General features: G+C 42.8%; 1 protein-coding gene and 1 pseudogene across 2 annotated transcripts in view; one reads left to right on the forward strand and one right to left on the reverse strand.

Moving 5' to 3' along the window:
• LOC143652421 (glyceraldehyde-3-phosphate dehydrogenase pseudogene) overlaps positions 1-6881 on the reverse strand; it is a 30430-nt pseudogene extending 23549 nt beyond the window's left edge. The window contains exon 1 of the transcript XR_013160648.1: positions 4777-6881. The product of XR_013160648.1 is annotated as a glyceraldehyde-3-phosphate dehydrogenase pseudogene (transcript). The remainder of the gene's footprint in view (positions 1-4776) is intronic.
• Positions 6882-7635: 754 nt separating this feature from the next.
• The window catches only part of CHSY1 (chondroitin sulfate synthase 1), a 91055-nt gene continuing 79142 nt past the window's right edge, over positions 7636-19548 (forward strand). Inside the window, exon 1 of the mRNA XM_077124016.1 lies at positions 7636-7955. Coding sequence (XP_076980131.1) covers positions 7636-7955 — 320 coding nt within the window. The remainder of the gene's footprint in view (positions 7956-19548) is intronic.

Below are 19548 nucleotides of genomic sequence, written 5' to 3' on the forward strand. Positions count from 1 at the left end.
TGTTTAACAAGGTAAAATATTTATTGGAAAAATATCATCATATATAAAAAATATAGAGAAGAAAATAAATTATAGCAGCTTGATAGAGTATCTTCCTGTTGATCTCAATATCATCTAAATGATATTGGTTATTGGGACATAAAAAATTGGGATGCAGACTGTTAGCTTTATATCAACATTAAAGTTCTTGAACTTAACAGCTGTACTTAAGGTGTTTAGCTAAGTGAATATTCTTGTTCTTAGGAAATGTACTTGGAATTATTTTGTGTACCAGGAACATGATGTACACAACTTACTCTCAAATATTTAGAAAATAGATAATAGACAGATCCACTCATTGATGGACTGATAGAACAATACAGCACATGTGGCAAAATGATAAAATTGGTGAAAGTGGATATCTGGTGGGGCATGCTGAAGTTCTCTGTATGGGTGTTGCATTATTTTTCCAATTGTACTGTAAATTTGAAATTATTTCAAAGTAAAAAGTTCAAGAATAAACGATGAAACATTATCTCCAGCAATAGGTGAACATCAAGCAAGGCCAATTGGGTCTTAAGGCCATTTCCAGTTTGCAATAATAAAAAATATGTTAACTTGGAGACTTCCCTTCCATTTACTTAGCCTAACCATACCCAGGCGTGATTGAGAAGATGCAACCAAGGCAAATGCTGTCTCCAAAAGCCCACATGACTTTAGCATGTTTGAGAGTACAAATGGATCGAAAGTGGCATTCAGAGTGGAAGTCTCAAGGGGTGATCAGCCCCTCACAGGGGAGAACTGGCTCACTGCCTGTGCTTTGGGGGTGCTGATGATGTGGATGACTTCTCTGACTTGAACTCTGATGCCTCCTCCTGCCACCCTGACTGAGTGCCCACGCAAGTCATCTCACCATACCAGGACTCACTGGGCTTGAGGAAGGCATTCCAGTGGTTGAACATGCCAAGTCTGTTGGGGACCATGTACACAATCGAGTGGCACTGACAACACCCTATTTTCTGGAAGCCCAGTACTGCTTATTTGGACCTCTGGACTTCTCCCTGGAGGGCCTTTGGACAGCCTCTCTGCAACCGTGATACCATCGGAGCAGGATGGGAACCAGAGGTTCTTAACAAGCCTCCAAGATGTACGCATGCAAGCTCACACTGATTTTTTTCGTCTTTGGAGATAACTGACCCATTTCCCCATGCAAGCAGAGACCCTTGGCTTTCAAATCTAACTGGACAGCAGAATCACATGGAGTGCTCCCTAACCTGCAGATGTGTAGTGCCACGCCCATGGAGGTTCCCATTAGGTTTCCTCATGCATGGGGTAGATTCTAGCTGGCAGCTGTTTTCGTTCCACTCTCTCATTTGACAGTGTCTCTAGCTAGCTAGATTTACAGCCAGGGCCAGTATTTCATCCTGAAAAGTACTGGCACAGGCAGTGAGTAAAAACGGGTTATTATTAACAAAATAAAATTATTAACAAAATAAAATGATGGTTCTTCTCTTTGAGTCTAAGATTAAAGGAACCTTTGCATAACAGGAAATATATACCACAAGAGGGCGACATTGTCACAAAGTTCTAACTGCCCTCAACCCGTTAGTTGGGTGTGCTCAATATACAAGTCTAAGGTATTTTAATAGAGTGATTGTTTTATATGTTTAAGGATTAAAAAAAGACAGACATGGCATGAGGTCCTAAAATTATGGAGGGTTCAAAAATAAATTGTGAAGAGAAGCAGGAATAAAATATGTAGAGAAATAGATGCTGAGGGAAATATAGGCACGTTGGTGATTTGAGAAGGTATCTTAAGAACACTAAAAAGTACAAGTTCAATAAGTTCTCTAACATTCCATTTTAACCAGTTGCTAAGGAGTGAGAAACAAAAATCAGAAGAAAATATTTGGGGGATCCTAACTTAAAATCCAAGGTTCTCTGGGCTGCTCACAGCACCCAGGTGAGTCTAACTAGCTTCCTCTCTCTGGGCCTTAGTCTCTATTTCTGTAAAATCAGCACCACTTGGCTAAATAAGCTGGTAGCCAGAACTTTTGCTCTCAAGCATCTGTACTAGGCAAATATCATTTTAGTTCTCCAAATTGGGGGAAAGTGGGTGCCATTTTTGGGGGGACTAGGGAATACAATCACATAAATCAATAATAAAATATTTAAAAGTATCCATTGGGAAATTTCACTCACATCCTTCTTTTCATCCCACTTCCTTCCCCCCCCCCGGCCCTCTGCAAGTTATCACTTTTATTTCTTATGCATCCTTCAAGTATTTAGTAATAAAAACACAAACACAATTCTTATTCTCTCACCTCTCCACTCTGCACCGTGTAATACCTCTCTCCATCTCAGCACAGAGAGCCCCACTCTGTTTTACAGCTGCGGATGCACCACTTCCCTATAAATTGACACTTGGGTCTAATCTGTTAACTATCACAAATGATAGTATGTGATGTCAGAGAGGATAACGTTGTACATATGCCATTTTGTACTGGCATGCCTGGAGTCTAAATTCTCAGAAGCGTGATGGCCGAGTCAAAAGTAAATGCATTTGTAATTTACAGTCTGGACAAAAATTGCCCCCCAAATGGGTTGCCCGATTTTGCTCACCCAGCAACATACATAATTGCCTGTTTCCTTTCAGTGTCCCTTATTATTCTGAATAACATGAAGACTTTCATTGCCAGATCTGAATAAAAAAAACCATCACCCAGCAGATGTGTGATAAAAGTATTTGCCTATGCTAGCCTAATAATAGAGTGCAGGAACCATTCAGATCCTGCCCTGGAAGGGATCTTAAATGTTGGATCTTATGGTGTTCACAGTTTCTTATCCTTGCATTGTTTTTTATGTGTTTGTAGATCTGAATTTCTGGAGCCTCCATTCTTAGCTTAAACCTTCTCCTGCAGCTTGCTTGTTTTTTCTTCCCCAAGCAATTGCATGCTTTGGTAGGCCTCAAGTAAAACAAAGAGTTCGAGCTGCACAGCTGGAGCCTTTCCACGAGGCGCACACACCTGACCAGGACCATGTCCAACCCTCAGGGCCAGAGGTCACTGACCAGTGTGATCTGATCAGGGTTCTGATGGGGGCAGCATGGGTGGGTAGGGGAGCTGCCTGGGGAATGGAAGCCTTGTCTTTGTGCAAACTCTCCAGCTTTGGAAACTCTGGTACCTCTTTAAAGATTAGCGGCATTTCTTGGCAACTGATGGGAAAGTCAAACTTGTCTGCTGCCTAAGGATTAAGTCTTAAACCAGAAGCAAACTATCCTCAGCCTGCTTCTGCAGTGTGGTTATCTCCCAAGAACGTTAAGTCTATTTCTTAAGAGTGCTGTGCTAATGTCGCCGACTTTTTCTACTTAGTAAGACTGCACCCTATCTAGCCAGTACACAGTTTTGTAATGAATTTCTTTCCCCTCTCTCCTTTTTGGTCTTTCTGTCTCCTTTACACACACTTGTGTGAGAAACATGCAAGTATGGACTCAAATCAGACAAAAGCTGACAAGCAGACCAAAAAAAAAAAAAAAGACACGAGGCACAGAACATTCTAGAACAAGCCATGTTTGATCCACTAATGTTTAGAAGCCAGAATGTAATCACTTGCCCTTTCCTGCATCTGGCTGGAAATGCTATAAGTAGAAGGAAATACTGAGCAAAATTAATTTGCTAATGAGGACATTACTTGCTAGTTTAATAGTCATATTAACGATGGAGCAAAGTTTTACTGGGTTAATAGAGGTTAAGTGGGAATATTAGTAAAGTGGTCATTATAGATTTTCTTCTTTTCAGGCAGCGAACATAACCTTCTGAAAGGAAGGATTATTGTGACTCCCTCCTCAGCGCTTGCTGTTTCTTAAAAGAGGCATTTCTAAAGGTTTTCAGAAATTATGGCCACTCTTTATAGGGACCTCTGTTTGAGGCGGGAGCCAGAAGCTGCATCTTTAAAGACACCCTCACAGGGAACTCAGCTGCTGCTCAAGGTTTGCTACCAGCAAACAATTGAGCTATTTACAGAGGGTTTCCAAGAAATCGCTGCAAATTATATGAAATGTTATACTTGTAGCAGGCGTTCCACATATTAGCAACAGAAACACTGTAACATGGGTGGGAACAGAGTGGCAATTTGTGAGAAAATGTTCAGTCATGTGTGCAGAGCTGAATTTTAATTATCCATCATAGAGAATCACATTCATGAAAAAAAGAATGCAATGACCTGGCATGTTTAAACAAATGCTTAAGCATCCGCCTAGAATCACTAAGGAGGAACTTTGAGATAATCTAGTGGAAAGACTCATTTAGAGGCGAGGAAACTATGAGCCAGAGTGGGTGCAGGACTTGTCCAGGTGAAACTCAATGCAGAATCCAGGGGAGAACCCAGGCTCCACGATCCCCAACCCACCTTGTGTCCACCTCTCGGTGGGGGGTACCCCATTAGGAGCCTTCCCCACTGACTCACTGACTGTGGGAAGGGGCTTCTTTTATAAGCATATCTGATGATAGCTGACCTCATTCCCCTTCTTAACAATGAGAGAAATAGTCCGTGACTCCCTCAACTTAACTTGCTCAACTAGGGTCCCTAGTACAGCTGAGTTGAGAACCCCAATATCATTAAAATTCTTTCCTCTGTTTATGTAGAAGAAATGCGTATGAAGTCTAATCTACCGACCTTTGCCCCCCACCTATAAAAATAAATTAAGGAGAGGGGGACAGTTGGGGTAAGGAGCTGTCCTGGCCTTGAGGTGTCTGCGGGGAAACATGTGTATGTGTGCTTTGGGGATCACAGACTCACATTTGTCCTTTCATCTGAAATTGGTTGTGCAGTGGCTGGTTGGTCTGCTCACTGGTGGGGCCTGCATACTCGGGTTGCTGGTCCTGTCTGGCCTTCTGGGTCTAGGCAGTTGCTCCAGCTAGAAATCCCTATTAAGGACACCTTTGCCTCCTGATGCTGGCTTCTGCCAGATCCTCCAAGGAGAACTGACTAATCCTGACCATCCAGCCATCTCCAGGCTGTGAAGCCGTCCTTGGCCCAGTGTTCTCAGGCTCCCAGTGACCCCTGGAAGGCTTCTGTAGGGCTTCACCTTCCCGATTCTCCTTTTCACATTCACCTGGTGTGGAACGGTCAGCTGGCTTGGAAGAGGTAAGCATCCCTTCACTTTTCCAGGAAGGACTTCTTCACTACATCACATCTCCTTCTTCCGGAAGTTCTAAGCCACCAGGGTCAGGCTTTATGGAGAGAAGGGTGTCCTTTCTACATCACGAAAGGAAGACAATCACTGAGCTCTTCAGGTGAAGCTGTTGACCTAGGAACTGAAGGCCAAGTAGGAACTAGAGATTTGAGAAAGTCAGAGTATTTAGCACCCTCAAAATATTATTACAAATGTGTGCCCTTTTCATCAGATCTTAGTTTAAAAGAGGAAATATAGAGAAGTCTAAAGCAGGTTAGAAAATATTGAAATCCTTAAGGGTGTCATGAAAGTGAACAGCTGTATCTTACCAGATTTGTGCTTTATGTAAATCACTGTGAATTATGGGCTGTTGCTGAATTTGGGGAATCTGGTGACTACCCAGCATTTGTGGCTTACGGTCTTACTGGAAAGCCCTTTCAATGGTTTTTGAACCTATAATTCATGCTTGTGTGTTCGGTATTTTTCCCAAGACCACTGCTGGAATCCTGTATTCACTACATAATGTGTATTTTGTTTTTAGAAGCGGATCACCTCTTAGGGAGGGAGTTTGTGGGAAGGTGGGTAATGGACTATTTTTTGACCTAAATCACAACTGCCAAAGAAAAGTGGTAATAGCCAAAGAATAAACAAAAGCGGCCACCATTCAGTTGTAGAGTTGGTGTATCTCATACAACTTAGCATCTTAAGTTATGTGTGATATTTCAATTATTCATCATATATTAAACATGAATAAAGATCTAAGAATTACCCCCAGACCGTTTCCTTTCTGCCCATAATTCCTGGGTTCATTTGATTAAATGAAGGGTACCTCTCAGACCCAGGAAAATTACTTTGCTCTTCAGGAGTTTCATTAGAAAACTCCAGCACGTTGGCCACTAAGCAGCCAGACTAATATTTAGGAACTGGTGGGAACATATGGTGTATGGGGACATCTTCTCAGCTTCTGTTGCCCTAGCTGAGTTTTGGTACAAGAGATGCTGTACATTTTCGAATCTATTGTAGAGGATCCGGTACCCAGAACCCATCTTCAGAAATCTCTGGCCCTTTTTATAGATGGAGTATGGTAGCATTGACGAAGATTCAGTGTAGAATTGCTAGCCGAGTATCTGCCCACATGGAATGCAATAAAAGCAGTGTTTACCGTCGCAAGTATTAACATCATCTACCATTTCTTCAAAACCCAATAAATGCTAGTACTGTGCTAGGAGGCTTGGACATTAAATATAGCTTTGTTTCTTCTTCTACTTATTTTGCTTAGGAAGTAGTGACAGGGAACAAGTTAACTGAATTCATGGTTCGCCCTCAAGTATGCACGTCTCAAACGGTCCCCAAACTGTTCATTCTATACGTGCGCGCTAGCAGTCTCCTAACGGCGGGAACAAAGATTCAGTGTGACTCCGCGGGACGCGGGGAAGGTGGACGGTGAGTGTGACGGGCGGGAGGGCCGGGCGTGGCAGCGGGGTTTATCTGAGGACAGCCCTGGCACAAGGGAACGAGTGGTGAGCTTCTTCAAAATCCCCTCCAGCAGATTCACGCCAGCACCGCCGCCCTGAAGGAATGGGGCTGCCCGGCGACCCTGTGCCCCTCGAATGGGACGAGGAGTCCCGCCCCGCCCGTCGGGGCGCCGTCGCCGCAGCCGCCGGGAGTCCCGAGCACTGCAGGCGGGGGGTGTGGTCGCCCGCACGCATAACGGGCTCTTGCGGCGCCCCACCCCGGGCCTCGCCGGCGCCCTCAGGCCGCGGCCCCCGAACCCCTGCAGCCCCACGAGCTCCGTAGTGCCAGACCGCGCAGGCTGGGCGGGGCGGACGTCGCGCGCGCCGGGAAGGTTCTTTTTTTTTTTTGTCAAACTTTAGCCCCGTGAACCGCCCCCCATTCACTTTTGCACCAATCGGGTGGCGCGGACGGATCCCGAGAGGGGCCACGGCTCGCCGCTGCTGGGGCTGCTTCATAACGCGCTGTGCGTGACGTGAGGGGCTCCTGTTGCAATGGCGAACTAAGCTGGAGGATGTGCAGTTGCAGCGGCGGCGCCGGCCACGAAGAGGACGGGGGCAGGCGTAGCGCGAGCCGAGCCGAGCCAGCCAGGGGACGCGGGCAGGGCGACGCGGGGGCCCGGACTTGGCTGTCACTGCCGTCGCCGCCGCGCTGGCCCCGCGACCCTGCGCGCGAGCGGGAGGAGCCGCCGCCGCCGCGTCGCGCTCGAGCCGGCGCGCGCCGGGCATGGTCCCCTCTTAAAGGCGCAGGCCGTAGCGCGGGGGGCGGGCGTGAGAAACAAAGCGCCGTTGCGGGGCCTGCGGGCAGCTGGGGGGCCGCGATGGGCGCGGCGGGCCCGCGGCGGCCGCGGCGCTGCCCGGGCCGGGCCTCGCGGCGCTAGGGCTGGCTGGCCTCCGCGGGCGGGGGCGACAGGCTGAGGGCGCGCGGAGCTGCAGGGGCGGCGGCGGCCCAGCGGGCGGAGCGGCGCGGGCATGGCCGTGCGCGGCCGGCGCGCCTGGCTCAGCGTGCTGCTCGGGCTCGTGCTGGGCTTCGTGCTGGCTTCGCGGCTCGTCCTGCCCCGCGCCTCCGAGCTGAAACGAGCGGGCCCGCGGCGCCGCGCCAGCCCCGAGGGCTGCCGGCCTGGGCCGGGGACTGCTTCCCAGGCCGGTGGCGCGCGCGGCGATGCGCTGGTGGCGCACCTCTGGCCGCACGATCCGGCCCCGGACGGTGGCCCGCGCGACAGGAACTTTCTCTTCGTGGGAGTCATGACCGCCCAGAAATATCTGCAGACCCGCGCCGTGGCCGCCTACAGGTGAGCCCCTGCTCCCAGGGCACCGCCTTCTGCATCCGGCATCCCAGCGGCGCGGCACTTTTGCCTGCTGCGCAGACCTCGGGGCTCCGGTGGTGTCTGTGGGATCGGGGTGCCCCTCGGGGGCAAGGCCAGAGGCGGGATGGTGAGCGCAGCGCACACAAGGTTGGGCCTTGGATGGGCCGAGGTGCCACCACCGGCTATGGCCCATACCTCTGCAAGGCACTTAACATTTCCCAGTCCGAGCCCTCTGCTTTGTTAAGCGGTCCTGACTGATCCTGTGTCTCTCATAAGGTTGTTGGAAAACTCTTAGCACAGGACCTGGGATCATTGGTGACAGTGATTGTCATTTGATTCTGTAAAGTGCTGCCTCTGCTCTCCCAAACTAGAGCTGATGTAAGTTTAATCGGTTAGAGCCCTTCCACCTCATACTTTTTGGTGTTATAGTTGGAGGGACTCCTCTAAATGAACACGGGGTTATCTGTGGCACACTCAGCCACGCCAGTCTGCAGACTAAATAAGACCTTTGGGAAAAGCAGTGCCTGGCCCATACGTAGTAGATTGAAGTGTTAAGTAGCTTAAGTTTAGTGATGTATGTATGTTATCCAGTAACTGGACCTAGTTGGCCATATGAGCCCTAAAAGCGGCTGGAATCATGTTCAGGATTAACAAAGGGATTAACCAAAGACGGCTTTAGAAGAGACATGATTTTGGAGTGGCAGGCTTGGTTAGATTCGGACTTGTATTGGTGTGAATTTGAAGAAGAGGGATGTAAAGGCAATAACGAGACTTGATGGAAACTTTATACTGGTAAAGTACAGAAACACCTATGGGTAAGTTTGGGATTTGTCCAGCCACAGAACAAACCAGTGCAGTTCCTTTGGGAATGAACTTTGCCTGCAGCCACTGCTGCAGCAGGCTATACCAGTGGCTTTGTGTTCTTCGTTTATCACCAGTACGTTTTATAACTTTAGCTTTTAAATCCAGTCCTGGACTAAATTCTCAGGCACTGTGTATTGTGAGGGGGAAAGCACAAACATTTCCACCTCTTTTAAGTAATAGAATAGAGTTGAGACAGAAGGTAAGAAAGCAGTAGGGAATGAATGCCCTTAACAGTTCCCATTTCTGTGAGTTTCCATTAGAATTTTGCTTAAACTCAGAGCCCAAGTTCTGCCAGCCAGGAAGGATCCTGAGTAGCTGAAAAGCTTAGACCACAAGTACTGTATAGAGTCTAATGCAGTGATTTGGGAACTGCAGAACACAGTTTTGGCTCAGATGTACCATGAATTACCTGGAACTTTATATGGATTGTAGTTTTTGACCAGAGAGACATCCATATCAGAAATTGAGGATAAACCCTATAAATTGTTTACAACATGATGTTTTGAAAGTAAACCCATATGGCCACGATTTGATGACAGGCCCTGTGAAATCAAAGTTTTAGGGACAACGATCTTGTTTGATTAAACAGATTGATTCCTTATCCTCCCCCCACACACAAAAAATCAAGTTTTTATGGATACAAAATCAGTGTATACAAATTTGTGGGGTTCCTTTCATACCAGCGTTACTCAGAGAATATAATACAAAATAGAACTTCTGTTTTATGCTCAGAAATGAGGTTTTCCCAGAGCCCATGTCAGATGTTCTTACTTTTTACCTCTTTTCAAAATCTACTCTTTTTTGGATGTAGGATTTTAGCAAATGGTCCAATTTCTTTCAAATGGGAAAGTAGAAACGTAGTTTGCCCTCAGGTCCCTGGTCTTCCTTTGTAACACTTCTGCAGTCTGAGAAAGGAAAATCTCTACTAGGAAGCAGTGAATCCTATGTAGTGGTAAGATGGTATCGTGGTATACTTTTGCAGGTAAGGTGCTGAAAGTGTCAGAATTGAGGTCTAGGGACTGGTAACCAGAGCCAGCCAGCCAGCCAGCAACCTTTTCTTTCCAGTGACTGGGCTACTAAAAAGCTCTTGAGAAATCCAAGGAGATAAGCCTTGTTTGCCACTAATGTTACTGTACTTTCATGTGGGAACAGCCCCAGCATTATGAACTTTTATTTCCCAAACCTACCATATACTTGAAGTGGGGAGGAGGGGCCCATCTAGAGATGTGAGCAGAGCAGTGACAGCTGAGAGCAGGCAAGAAACATTTTTAAAAGTAGGTAAAGCAAAATTCATAGGGTGGCAACTTGGTGGCCAGCCAGGACTAAATTCTTGCACCTAGGTCCTGAGTAGACATCATAGCTGCTAAGTTCGTCATAGTGATGCCGATTCTTCAGGGTTCAGATACACTTTCATCCCTTTCTCAAGGGATACATGCATGTCTCCTAGGGTCCAGTGTCTTCTGAATGTTAGAGACACAACAGTGAAGTTGCTTGTTCTGCAGTTTCCATTTCAGGGGGAGGGACAGATGCTAAAAGGGGAGCATCAGCTAGTGGTGAGTGCTGTGGAGGATTTGAGACAGGGTGAGGGGCTTGTGGTGTCATACTCTCTGTATGAGGTGCTCTGGGAAGGACTCAGAGAATGTGGTATTTGGGCTGAGATCTGAAGGGTGAGGTACCCATTGAACAGGCAGAGGAAAGACCCACGGCATGAACCAGTATGGAAAGGAACCCAAGGAAGGATCAATGGCCTAATGGAATTTTAAGTGATTTGGATTCTAAGTGAATTGAAAAGCTGTTGGGGAGTTTAAACAGGAGAGTGAAGGGACTGGATTGTGTTTTTAAAAAAGTTAATTCTGCCCTTTGTGTGGACAAGGGGTTGCAGGGAAGCGAGGGGATAAGTTTGGCAGTCCATGAGGCAAAGGGTGCTTGGGCTAGTGTAGGAGCAGTGAAGATGGAGAGAAGTGGGTAGTTGGAGGATATCTGTGCTTGTGGAATGCTCCCTAAGGGCCAGAGTAAGGGAAAGGAATTTCAGTTGGCTTGTGACAGATTTTGCTTGGGGGCGCAGGATGGATGGTGGTGTTCCTTACTGAGATGGGGAAGACTGGAGGTGAAAGAGATTGGGAAGGAGGAAGAAGCTGAGACCTCAGAGGGCTGGTTTTGTACCTGTGAAGTTTAAGATAGCTTTTAGACATGAGGGGGTGGGTGTAGCCTTTGCTTAATAAAAGCAATGAGTTTAAAAGAGTAATTGAGGAAAGATTGGCATCTGAAGTGATTACAGGGTTGGAGCTCTAAAACTGTCTTAAACTAACTTTCCCTGAGGGTTCTGGATAGCTGAGGCTGTACAAATAAACATTTAAAGTAATTTGTTTTGACTGTTTGCAAAGTATGTACATTCTAGGTAATTTAACTTTAAAACTGTTCTGTTATTTGTCCAAAGTAATTTGTTGTGCTAGTTAGTGACAGATTGTCAAAGCCTCTTGGTTATTTGTGTCTTGCTTTACCAGCTGCAATTCACATTTTTTTCCATATCTTTTTCTTTCTCTCTTAATTATTTTGTTCTGACATTAAAAAAAAAGCTAAATCCTTATTTAGTCCATTCTGTATCTTTTACTTTTTGATTTTAGTATGGCTTTTTTTTTTTAACCCTAAACCCCAAAAGTGTAATGTCCTGGAGGAATTTTTAAAGATAACTTTTTTTTTCTGGTTTTGAAGTGGTAAAAAAATAATCTCAACTTCATTTTTTTTTCACCCGTAATAGGACAATTGTCCTTGTACCATCTGCTGAATAAGCTCTCATTTCCCTACCAACTTTGGAATGCCATCTTCATCATACTCAGAATTCCAGGGTATGTTTTTGGGCTTCCCATTTTGCTTCCTGATCTTTCTGTCTGTTCTTGTGCCAGTACCACCCATTGAAATTATTGTAGGTTGAATAATATTTTAATATCCGGTAGACAAGTTCCCTTTTGTTATTCTTCTGTTTCAAATATTTCTTGGCTACACATACCTGTTCTTGCTGGGAGAGTTTTGATGCTATTTAGATTTTTAAAAAATTTTTTTTTTTAATCAATGGCATAATTTTTTAGGAGTGGCTTGGAGCTGGTCCAGCACCTTTCATCTTGATTCTTACCTCCTCTCGGCCAAGAAGGGAACGGTTCAGTTTATTCCTTACTTTCTCAGAAGAAAGTGGATGGTTCCCTTTGTTGCCAGAAAGGTTAAAAATTAGCATCAGTCTGTAGGGAGACTGTGGGAAGAAAACTTGAGAAACACTCTGTTTAGATGTAATTTTTGTATCAGTTGATGACCTGTTTCTAAATGCCTTTAATGAGGGCAGAGTGTTCTTTTTATCAGAGTTAATGAACTCTTATCTTAGAACTCATTTCCTTCTTTCTTAAGCTAAGTAAACTGCGTTTATCTTGAAACAGTTCAGTGCAATACTTAGCTTTTTTTTAGATGGACTGCAATTTGGAAAACATTTTTTGAAAGCCTATAACCTAAATAATCAACCTATAAGTGAACTTTTGGGGTACAGCTCACTTCAGGCTCTGGATTACCTGTATAAGAACACTTAGTGAAAATGTGATCATAAAAAAGAATTTTGTATATCAAGATCTTGATACTCTCAAACTACTAGAATATGGCAGTGATAATCGTGTATGCTTTTAGCTGTGAGAAGCTTATATATAATTGTGTTTTCATCACATCGGCAGCTTCACTTTTTCTAGTGAAAAATTGAAATCAAGCTGCTATCTATTGAAAGTAGATTCATAATATTGGGCCCCAGTCTCTGCAGAGCTCATAATCTAGGGAAGGAGACAAATGACAAAATAGAATAAGGACTATCAAGCTGTAACTAACTATTGTGGGGGTACAGAAGAAAGAATCATACTAATTTATGAAAAAGAGCAAGAAAGTTCTTACCCACACTTTATTCTCTTTCCTCCACTCAGCCTTGAAGGATGAATAAGAGTTTTTTGAGGTGGAGACAATAGCAGCAGGTTCCTTGACATGTGAAATAATAGAAAGTAGTCAAGAAACTAAGAGAAAGTTCACTGGGATGAGGGCAGAGGCTGTGGGCAGGGAAACTGGAAGGAAGGGGCTTGTGTGTCTTGCTTAGAAATTGGGTTTTGTGTTTTAGGTGTCTAGAGCTGGCGGTGGTATTTAAGCAGGTGAATAGCTTGAGGTGGTCTGTGTTTTGGAAATCAGTCTGGCAGTGTTATCACAGAATGTGGACTGGAGGAGGGCACCAGCATAAATTGGTACCTCTTAGGAAGGCACCTTAGCAACATCAAGAGCGTTAAAATGCATCTGTCCTCAATCAAGTCCAGCAGTTATTCTTGAATTTTTTCTTAAGGAAATGAGAGGTATGCTCAAAGATGTATGTTTGTAGTAGAAATTTCAAATTTATTTGGTGTCTTGTATTAGGCAGTATGAACTACAGTTGATTTAACTGTGATCTACTTCTGCAATCACCAAAAATGATGTGGTTGACATGTTGGAAAATGAGAGAGATTCTTTGTGAGAGTAGTTGCTTATAAAGCAGTATGTCCAATAATGAGCCTATTTTTATCTAAAATCAAGTGAAATAAACTGTATGTGTAGCATAGAAAAGAAAGTTGAAAAGAATTTACATACCAAGATGCAAAAGGATTTTTTTTATCTTCATGGTGCTTTTCTATGTTTTCTAATTTTTCTGCAGTGAGCAATTATTTTGTAATAAAGTTACAGTTAAAAAAAACAGAGAAGAAAGCATAGGAGAAAACAGCTTTGGGAGGAAGTATGAGTTCAGTTTTGAAAGTATTGAATTGGAGATGCTTTGAGGACTGCTGCATGGATGGCAAGTAGACCCTTGTTATTGAGGCTGCAGTTGTGGTCCTTGTTTCAGTAAGTTATAGTTAATATTGTTGTAAAATGTAGAAGTAGATTATATTCGATTGGTCACCGGACCTATGTATATATATTTTTTTAACTTTTTTTTATTGTATAATATATGTACAAAGCAAAGAAAGAAAGAAGCAATAGTTTTCAAAGCACTCTTCAACAAGTGGTTGCAGGACAGATCCCAGAGTTTGTCATGGGCCACCATAACATCATCTCAGATTTTTCCTTCTAGCTGCTCCAGAATATAGGAACCTAGAAGGAATGCATATTTTTTATCATCACAGTCGACTTTTTTTTTTCTTGTTTTGTGAAAAATAACATATATACAAAAAAGCAATAAATTTCAAAGCACAGTGCAGTTGTAGAACAGATTTCAGAGTTTGGTGTGGGTTACAATTCCACTATTTTAGGCTTTTACTTATAGCTGCTCTTAAATACTGGAGACTAAAAGATTTATCAATTTAATGATTCAGCAGTCATATTTGTTTGTTAATCCTTACTTTCTCTGTGTAATTCCTCCATCACTTTTGATCTTTGTATCCCATTCCTTAGGGGTATTTGGGCTATGGTCATTCTAACTTTTTCATGTTGAAAGGGACTGTCAATAATATGGAGTAGGGGGATGAAACTAGCTGATTGGAACCGTGTTTTACTCAATTATTATATCATACTTTAGATGATTTGGGGAGAATTAGGTAACATGGTTTTTAATGTGAAAGGGACTCGCTCCCGTATGTTTTGTAAATATTCGGGGCCTCCATTTGTTGTGGATGGCTTTTTGGCTTCTGGTTCTGGATAAAATTGGGAAAATAAGAAATTTGGGATTTAAAAATATTGGAGCTGCCCATCCTCTTCACTTTAATCCAATGTCATTTCTTTAGCATTTACAGCTGCAGTAGCTGTTCTGTAGCCAAATATGTTTGTGGATGATTAAAAATAAGGTTGAGTTTGCTCTGATTTGATGTCAGTCCAGTGCTTGCAAACCAGAAACAGGAAGATCATTGAGAAAGTTTATAAATGCCATTAATATGTATATGTATAAAATGCCATTTTGATATGTAAGTTGAATATAAGTGTAAAGGCTGATTTTGTGTTAAATTTTGTTCAGTATTTTTCTCACCTAATGCTGCCTGATTGGGCAGGATTTAGTGTAGCAGACTGATTCAAACTTGAAATGAGAGCTTCGAAAATTAAGATTTGAATAAAAATCTTCTGGTCTTAATTCAAATCCAGACCTCTCACCGAAGAGGTGTCCTGGACCAGCAGGTTTTGGCGGTGTTTTCATGTTGCCAAGCCAGACAAGCAGAGTGGATGGAAGTGACTGAAGGATGCGTAAGGCTCCTCCGTGTGAGGGCTGCTTCCGCAGCCTTATCAGAGAGGCTGGAAAAGAAAGGTGGGCTGAAAAGGCCGAGGGGTGGATGAACTGAGGCAGTTGTGTATGGGCCTTAGAGTTGGACCCTGTTTGCTTTCTGGTGTCAGTGTTTATTAGCTTTATGAGCTTTGATGTATTACTTACCTGGCCCTGAGCCTGGTTCCTTATCTGTAAAATGTGAATAATGATACCTCACATACGTCATTGGACTGTCATAAGGGTCAGAAAAGTATCTGTAAAGTATTTAGCCGGGTCCAGCACTCTGTAATTGTTCAGTAAAGTGCGGCTAATGGGAATGGTGTCTGAATAGAGGGAAGACAGTGGCTTGCAAAGTGGTCAGCAAAAATCAGTTTGGGGTGGTTTTATTGTCTGTATTAAACAACATTGTTGTGTTTTTTTTCTTCTTAGAATCAGATTTTAAAACTAATTTTATTCACACACATGATTTAGTTACTTGCATATTCATGCTTTTAAGTGTATAGCAGCGAAATACAAATTACACGAGGTAGAGCTCCAGCACTTGAAGCTTTGGAAATGGATCATGAGATCAGAATTTGATTTCTGTCATTTATACTCCAAATTAAAATCTCATGTTTCAAAAAGGGCGTATTTTTGTGGTCTGTATCAATGAGTATTGCCATTGTTTGTTATGAACCTGGACTCAAAGGGCAGGTTCTTATTCACTCTTAATACCTTGTTAATGCTTCCTGGGCTAGGGCCCAGTCACTTGTTGAAGTGGGAAGCAGTAATCCACCCGCCAAAACCCTTATTGAGAAAAGGCTCTTTAATGCTTGCTTTTACCTAAAGTCTGTATTTTAAGATTAATAGTAAAGAGTATAATTTAATTTCTCTCATAAAATTTTCCATCTATTTTCCCATCTACTTCCAAAAAGGATTTGAGATTGCTCACATTATAAGGACATACACAGTGAAACAGTTTTAAGATTTTAAAAGAGGAAACCATGTACGTGGGAACCACATACCCAGAAAGGGGAAACTGCAATTTAAATCTATTTACTGCAGATCTCCGGTACCGAGGCAGCAGGGCCGAGCTGGTTTGTAGCATCCTCCAGCTCCAGGAGAGCCCTTCACTCCTCACTGGACAGCCCTGGTAGGCCTGCGGGTTTCTCCAGGCCTGACCTGGTGTAAGCTCAGGGCTGCTCTGACTGGCGGCCTAGAAGAGCTGGACTCTGTGGACTAAACCTGTTGTCCCATCAAACTGTGCTTCCGGTAAGGAGCCTTATTACATTTGCCTTATTTTCTCTGCCATGGGCCCATGGAAGAAACTTCCCTTCCATTTTAGTACCTAGAATAGTAGTTATACTTAACCCCGAACAATGTGGCACCATCCTGTTTCTCACTCTTGGCTGCCTGCTGGAAAGCTTAGCGCTGAATTTGGGCCCACCTTAACAAATGTAGAGGTCTAGACGGCATGTGCTGGTAAATAGGTCTTACCAGGTGGATTCACTCCCATTGATTCTTGGTTGGCTTCAAGTGCCCCAGGGGATTTGGTGTTTGCCAAGGGCAGAGAGAGAGAGATGGATGAAGTATTAACTCCTTCACTCCCTGCTCCAACTTTCCTACTCTTGCTTTCCTTTGACCTCATTTTCTTATTTTTTCCCCATCTTGTTGTATTTTGGTTAAGTTTGTCCTAAATCTTTTATGTAACAGGGCAGAATATAAATATATACATTAAATTCCTATCTATCAGTTCTTCAGTGGGGGAAGCTTTATTTCCCCTTCCTACCTTGACTCCAAGTTCTGAGGTGATTTTATCATATGAGTTCTTTCAAATTTAGCACTGTGTAACCAACAGTGTATGTAATAGTGATTTTGGGAAACTCACAAAATCTTACCTTTTTAATTATAAAAGTTAGTATAAACTATTAATGTTTGGAAAATAGGGGAAAAGATACTCATAATCTTACTCCATTTTTTCTTTTAGTTTTTGTTCATTGGATAAAGAAATGCTTTTATTATTAAAAAAAATTATCTTGGGAAAGCTTAAAGCTTTTTCCAACCCAGATAAGATTTTTTTCTAACCCTAAATATCATAAACTTATCTGTTGCACAAAATTTAGAAAATAGTTTAAGCACAAAGAAGACTAAATCCCTCTAATGTCCCATCCATGAATAACCACAGTAAACACTTTAGAGTAGAGTTGTGTGTTATGTTATTTATTTTTGTATGTATGCTTTGTTCTGTTAGTAATCCAAATTACAGATACATATAGTTGCCTGGTTTTAAAACTTAGCCATATATTATAAATATTTTCCCAGGACAGTAGTCGTACTACAGATGCAGTTTTGTACAGAAATGTATTTTATGTAGTGTTTCTTAAAATGTCACTGAGTGGAAATGCAGGTAGTGATACCAGATTATAACTCAGCAAAGGCATTCCTTAGCTAAACTAATACGGTCCAGCTATGTTCCTTAGCTGCGATTTAACTTGGCATAGGGTTAGTATTTAGAAGCCCGAAGAAGAAAAGATTCTCTTGGCACTCTCAAATTTCAGTTGTCTTATCTGTACTTTAGCAAGTGTTGGTTATCTGGTTATCGTACAACTGAAAATGGAGCTTTATGGCAAGAGTCTTTTGCAAGTGTTCCGTTTGGATTCAGTTAAGTGAGAGCTGTGCTCCAGGTAACAAATGTGTTGATAGCAAAATTGGTGTTTCCTTATGAAAATTAAGGAATTTGATCTGTTTCTGTTGCAGGAGGACCAGCATACTTGTTCAGCAGCATTTATTTTATTTTATTTTGTTTTTAATTAATTAATGTATTCCCACTTGTCCCCCCAGAATGGTGAATCGTGACTTATTTTCTAGGACTCGTTAACTTTGTTGAGCTGTTTAAATGTTTAAGCTTAAGGTACCCTAATTGAAAAGGTCGTACTTTCTTCAGATTGGGTGGTTTACAAAACTTCATACTGAGAGATTTCCCTCAAACCACCAGTCCTTTAGAACAGAAAAGGACAGCATGAGGTTTTGCCTTAGGTTACCTAAAAAGAAACTGATAATAGTTGGGTGGAGCCACGGAAAGACTGCAGAGAGGCCTTTTAGGATGGCTTGAGGTTAGATTGGCTGTTTTTAAAATTAATTGATTTCTCTTCTTGAACAGATTACACCATTTCTAGTCATAGTTTAGGCATTAAGTGTCTCCCTGGTGGTTGTACTGCTGGGGCTGTCCTTAGCCGTATTTGCTCTGGTTGGGTGCCTAGGAAGCAGGGTCAGACTAAAGTGAATTTTGATCCTCAGCTCAACATGAAGGATCCTGTCTAAAGTGAAAACACTTTTAAAGTTTAAAATCTTATTAGACCTTTATCCTAACATTGTCTGAGACTGATAGCAGAATAGAATTCTAATATGTAGCTTGGATGTGGGGTTTTTAGGCAGAAATATAAGAAGCTGCATTTTCCATTATACCTTTACTCCAGGTTGTCATCTACAGACTGATTTTTCCAAATTCTGCCCACACTTTCCTCTCTCCCTCCCTTTTTTCTTTCACTACCTTATTTTATTTGCATGCTCTTTGTCTTCTCTAATAATGTCACATTTACATAGTGCTTACTATGTGCCAGGCAGACCTCTAAGCCCTTTCATATAGTAACTCAGTCTTCGCAACAACCTCATATGGCAGGTGCTGTTACTATTTCCAGTTTTACACGTAAGTAAACTGAGGCACAGAGTGACTTGCACAGCTCAAAGAAGAGTCATAAGTCTCACTCCAGTGGCCTGATTCCGGAGCCCATATCCTTAACATAGTGTTTTGGTAGTAAATTGTACCTTTGAAGTCAGGAATGATCTTATTCCCCACCCCATTATCCCAGATAATATGGTGCTTTCAGATTTTAATGGCTTCTGGGGTTGGCTGTCTTTATACTACTTTGAACTTGGTCTGTTTTGTTTATCGTGTTTTTTAGTTTAGGAGCAATGTGTTATAAGCTAAACTTAAGTGGCTTTATTCACTGTCCGTTTAAAATCTTTTGTAAAATAATACAGATTATTTAGTTCTACGTTATGTTTCAGAAGAATCATAAATGGTAGTATATGTCAACTGTGGCATGCCTGTGAGTTTTGCCACTTAGTAATTTTTTTTCTTTTTCTGGCTTAAATCAGTTATTTCAACATGTGCAAGATGGTTGGGAGATAGAGTGCAACTTATGTAAAGTGATGAGAAGCCTGCCTGGAACTCTTAGAAAAATAAGAGAAGCAATTTCTGCCTTTTTGTATACACATACAGCCTTTTTCAGTCACTTATTTTACACGACTGGGCAGTGTTTATTGAACACATCTGCTGACCTCTGTTTGTTGCCAAGCACTGAAGTCATATACATTTTCAGAGAATTGTGACTGTCAAATAAAAAACATGTAGGAGAAGGGACTCGGGCTCCTTGAACTGAATGAGATTAAGTACTATTTCGTCATCACTGACAAGGTTGGAGGAGTGCTGGGAGGTTGTCT

The sequence above is a fragment of the Tamandua tetradactyla genome, chromosome 12, assembly GCF_023851605.1.
Source record: "Tamandua tetradactyla isolate mTamTet1 chromosome 12, mTamTet1.pri, whole genome shotgun sequence".
NCBI lineage: Eukaryota > Metazoa > Chordata > Mammalia > Pilosa > Myrmecophagidae > Tamandua > Tamandua tetradactyla.